This window comes from Tachysurus fulvidraco, chromosome 17 (genome assembly GCF_022655615.1).
Source record: "Tachysurus fulvidraco isolate hzauxx_2018 chromosome 17, HZAU_PFXX_2.0, whole genome shotgun sequence".
NCBI lineage: Eukaryota > Metazoa > Chordata > Actinopteri > Siluriformes > Bagridae > Tachysurus > Tachysurus fulvidraco.
The window spans coordinates 883,061-888,060 of record NC_062534.1 but is presented as its reverse complement, the minus strand read 5'-3'; the positions used below and the strand labels follow the sequence as shown (position 1 = coordinate 888,060).

The window sequence follows — 5,000 nt, the reverse complement described above, 5'->3', positions numbered from 1 at the left end:
TAAACTACAGCTTTAAGGCACGTTAACACCTCGTCATACAGAATAAATGTACATGCTGCCACCACCATGCTTCAGATGCATCTTTAGCATGGTAACCATAGCGACGGTAACATTATATCTAGTGCACTGGCCAAATCTGGAAGTCTTATATGTTTTTGCCATTAGCTGATAATTGGTCACGATATTTTCTAGTTCCAGCTGGATTTATTTATTCATCTATTGGTAAAGTTTTCCACCAACTTTATCAAAGTGCTACCGATTTCACAGCAAATCTAAAACTCTATAAAAGGCGATTGATGTAACTATATCATAGATGCACACACACACACACACACACACACACACACACACACACACACACACACACACACACACACACACCTCTAACTCTTTTACAGTGTGCCATTACTTTTTTATATGTGATAAAGTTTTAATCAGACAAGTTTCTGTGAGATAAAAGCATTTTTGTTTTAGCATTTAGCATTTACTGTTTTATGTATTTACACTAAAGATGCATAAAGCATGACCTCTGATCTCCCCGTCCCCCCCTTCTTTGTGTGTGTGTGTGTCACGTCCGCCGTAAACGTTTAACCAAGTTTCTACATTCCCTTTCCTGTCTTGTGCATCCCTTTATATGGTCCTGTAGCTTTAATGAATAATGACTTTATGACGATCATCCCATTGCTTTATTGTACTGCATTAGCCTCTGTTAGCTTCCTGTACATTCAGGCTAGACTTACGGTAACGCAACAACCTGATTAGCATTTAAAGTCACATGATTTGGCATGTAGATGTCAAAGGCTTTAGTAAACTGTACTTCATTCCAGGTTAATGTGCTTCATCTACCATGATCACTTCAGATTCAGAGTTCACTGTTTGCGAAATCATCCTAAACCGTGCATTTGTATTCATTTAGAACTCTAAAGGACATTTTTTACGCATACATACGCGTCGACACGTCCACGCGCCGACACGATGATAGTGTGTAGAATGAATGTAGAGCTTGGAGAAATATCTGGGAAACAGAACATTTCAGATGGACGTCCTTCGTCGGCTGTACGTTACGATATGCCGACGTTAGCAAAGCAAACGACTCGCTTGCTTGTTATACGACAGTTGCTATGGTTACAAATCCGATGCCGTCATTATGTTATTTCAAGAAATATATATATATATAAATAATGCTTTTTTTTTGTTACAGTTAATATTATGACTAGTCTGAGAAACAAGTTACTTTCTGTACTTTAGAATCTCTTTTATATAGAACCTTAACAGAAAGTTTCCTTTTCAGAAAAGTTAAAACATTTTACGAAATTTTTACGAAGTAAAACATTTTACGAAAGCTACAAACCCCGAACCATCCAAAAGCACCACTGTGGAAATGTTTTCTTCCTTAAAATAACTTCTTAATTACCATAGTAACGGAAAACTTGAACAGGAAACAGACCATAAAAGGAAACTTGTGAAACTAAAACGACAAAAGCCGATGGTTTTGTGGACGACGAATAGGGTCAAAATATACAAATAATGTTGAATTATTTGTATTAATGCTTTTGCTTATTTCAGTTGAACAATTCGGAACGATTAAATGAGTCGTGCTTGCGGCTATTTTTCTCTGAGAAATAGAAAAGATATCTACTGTATATAAGAAATATTGATTTTCACTCATTTACCATTTTGATATCCTTCTGCATTAAAACCTACGTCTTTACAAGAAGGCCCGTCTGAAACATCCTGTCTCTCGGCAGGACCAGATTTTAGCTCCTGCTCCAATCTCTCCATTTATCTTTCTCTGAGTTGTGTTTGTAATGGCGTATCTATTGCTTGCTGTGTATTGTTTTGTGAGTGTTTTGCTCCACCCTTTCCGGATCCTTATATCCGTTTTGTGTACACTCTTTCAGGAAAAGACGAGTGCTCTCAGCCTGAGCAATGTGGCCGGTGTGTTCTACATCCTGGTGGGCGGTTTGGGCCTGGCCATGCTGGTGGCTCTGGTCGAGTTCTGTTACAAGTCGCGCGCTGAGGCCAAGCGCATGAAGGTGGCAAAGAGTGCACAGAATATTAATCCCACTTCCTCGCAGAATTCTCAGAATTTTGCCACTTATAAGGAAGGGTACAACGTATATGGGATCGAAAGTGTAAAAATTTAAGGGGGTAGGATACGCGGCCGTCGAACCTGTGCTATTCCCCCCCTCCCCCACTGCACGCCTTCCATCTACCCCATTTCCCCTCAGTGTGCTAGTGAATGAGGAGATTTTGGACGAAGGTGGATCGTATGTAATGCAGTAATGTCTTATTTTCCCTCCCAAGCCTCATTACGTCACCCGTAATGAGTGAAACATTAAACACTTTCCTTCCTCCACCAGTTGTTTGGTTTTGTGTTCAGTTCTTCCTCATCATCATCGTCGTCATAAATGTTATTACCCTGTTTCATACTAGCAAGCGAGAACTCCATGTTCATTTTTTTACAAATTACGTTATAAGGCCAAAAAGTATGTGCACCCCGTGTCCTTGTCCCTGTACAAAAAGCTCCATTAAGACATGCTGTTGAGGTGAAGGTTGAAGTGAAGAACTTGAGTGTCTTGCACGGAGCCCTGACTCTGACTCTGACTCTGACTCAACGCCACTGAACACATAGGCGTAGTTTCAACTTCTTCTCTCATATGGAGAGTTTAGGAAGAAACATACATCTCGGAAGGAAGTAGCAAAGACTGTTAGTGTCTCCGGTGAGTGTACGTAGCTAGTCACAGGGTTAGCCCAATTTGCTAATCTAATGGCGCTAGTACAAATTATAAAGTAGATTAAAACTGATAACTGAGTTATTTCATGTAGGTTTAACCTGTTAGCTTTAGCTTTAACTTTAGCTTTAGAAGCGATCAAGACAAACACCAAGTGACCCAAGGGACTTGTCACTAGCTAGTGTGACACAGGGAGGGTTATCAGTCACGATGCCTGTGAGTGTGTTTAATGTGATTAACTGATCTGTGTGTGTGTGTGTGTGTGTGTGTGTGTGTTCCACTTCATATTATATCTGGTTTACAACAACATCTCCACTAGGGGTGTAATGATTTATCTGTAATGCAGTATATACTGTACCATGATATTTAGCAATAATCGATAACTAAGGAAATTATCAAATTATCCAAATTTCACAATATATTGATGGACAGTTCAGTTTGTGTGTGTGTGTGTGTGTGTGTGTGTGTGTGTGTGTGTGTGTGTGATATCGTTCCACCCCTAGTCTCCATGATATGGTACAAATGATCTCTGTATGAACTTAAAGCTCACGTATATATATATGTGTGTGTGTGTGTGTGTGTGTGTGTGTGTGTGTGTGCGTGTGTTTTTCCAGGTGACCTTTTCAGATGCGATGAGGAATAAGGCGAGGTTATCTGTCACCGGGAGCACAGGGGAGAACGGCCGTGTTATGAGTCCCGAGTTCCCTAAAGGCGTCCACCCTGTGCCCTACGTAGGGCCCGACGTTGGCATGAACGTCAGCTTAACTGACCTTTCATGAGGGAAATCCCCCTGCCGAGTGCCTTAAAATGGTTTATCCCTTCCTTTTCCTCTCTTCTTCAGTCTATCTCTCTGTTTCTCCCTCACTTTCTCTATTTATATCCCGGATGAGAGACAGAGGCCATGTTTTAATATGGAAAAGACATTTGTGCCACACGTACACCTTTCACAGTGACATCATTGCCTCTAAAAACACGCCTAAAGAGGTGATGAGGTCACGTCCCCTGGTCACGGATGGGTTTTTGGACGAGCGTGAAATTAGGAGCATCAGTGCGTTTCATCTAGACGTGTGCCGATGATCATTTGTACGATGAACAAATCCCTAGATAGGCAGCCTTTCTAGGCAGCACTTGAGTTTGGTTTGAATAAGGTATCGTTCTTCATGAATGTTTTTTTTTTTTTCAATTATAAAATATTATTAAGTCGTAATTCCAATAAAGTCCGTATTAAAACGTTAGACAAACGTCGTGGTATGACTTTTTAAAAGACGTGAATATCGGCACACGCCTAGTCTGTCGTCCGTGTTTGCTCGAGCACATTACATACTTTTATTAATAAAACAATAAAAAATACACGAAAAAAATTTTCTATGTATTTTCACATAAAATGCTTTGAAATAAATCTGCTTACATACCAGTCGCGTCTATAACAATTTACACGTCAATCTTAATCCGTGTCCTTTTCGAGCTCGGCTCTTAGTTTCATACTTTTTAAAAAAAGCCAAATCTATTGCTTACGTAATTTATTAGTGATATAATCTTAACATTTCGGTGTTTCTATGGAGATATCTAGCAACGCTTGACTTGGTTTTGATAGTGGTGCCGTAGAAACGTTTACGTTAATCTAAATCTTACTCTTAATCTCATGTTTTTTTCGTATTTTCCTCGATAATCAGGTAGCCGTTATGTTATCTTATGTTACATGTTTAAAAAAAAAATGAAGAAAAAAATGACGTCTACAAAATGAATGCGAGAAAAAGGAAAAAAAAAAACGAGAACCTTAATGTATTATCGCCTAATGTTTTGCTGTGAACTCAGTAGACGTATTACACATCGATACACTCGTCCGTTTCGAATGCCAATAAAATGAGTGTGCGAAATATATTCCTGAATATAGTTGGAATATAATCTGTCCTCGTTGTGAATGTAGTCGATACATTCTCTACGTTTCTGTAACTCTGTACTGTTTGATGGCCTACGCAGTGATTCAAATATTCTAACAAATTATTTCTTATTTCTTTTTTTTTTTTTTTTTTGGTTTCATTTTTGATTGATTTACACCGATTGAACGATCCGAAGCCCCGCCCACATCATGGTCCGGGTAGAAAAACAGGGCGTAGACTTCTTTAATCATAAACCTGAAACATAAACAACAATAAATTACCTCAAGAGATAAAACAGAATCGCTTCACGGAAAAGCTGTGCTCTGATTGGTTACAAAGACATTGACTGTGGTCCCAGACATCAGATACTAGATTATACTGGATT

General features: G+C 39.2%; 1 protein-coding gene across 6 annotated transcripts in view; it reads left to right on the top strand.

Moving 5' to 3' along the window:
* The window catches only part of gria2b (glutamate receptor, ionotropic, AMPA 2b), a 39,963-nt gene extending 35,739 nt beyond the window's left edge, over positions 1–4,224 (top strand). For 4 of the 6 annotated variants that reach the window (XM_047802629.1, XM_047802625.1, XM_047802623.1 and 1 more), the window contains exons 15-16: positions 1,902–2,036; positions 3,350–4,224. In XM_047802629.1, the coding sequence (XP_047658585.1) occupies positions 1,902–2,020 (119 nt within the window). In that variant the 3' untranslated portion in view covers positions 2,021–2,036; positions 3,350–4,224. Of the gene's footprint in view, positions 1–1,901; positions 2,152–3,349 lie in introns of all 6 variants that reach the window. The other 2 variants (XM_047802627.1, XM_047802626.1) reach the window with 1 other exon arrangement.
* Positions 4,225–5,000: the final 776 nt, after the last annotated feature.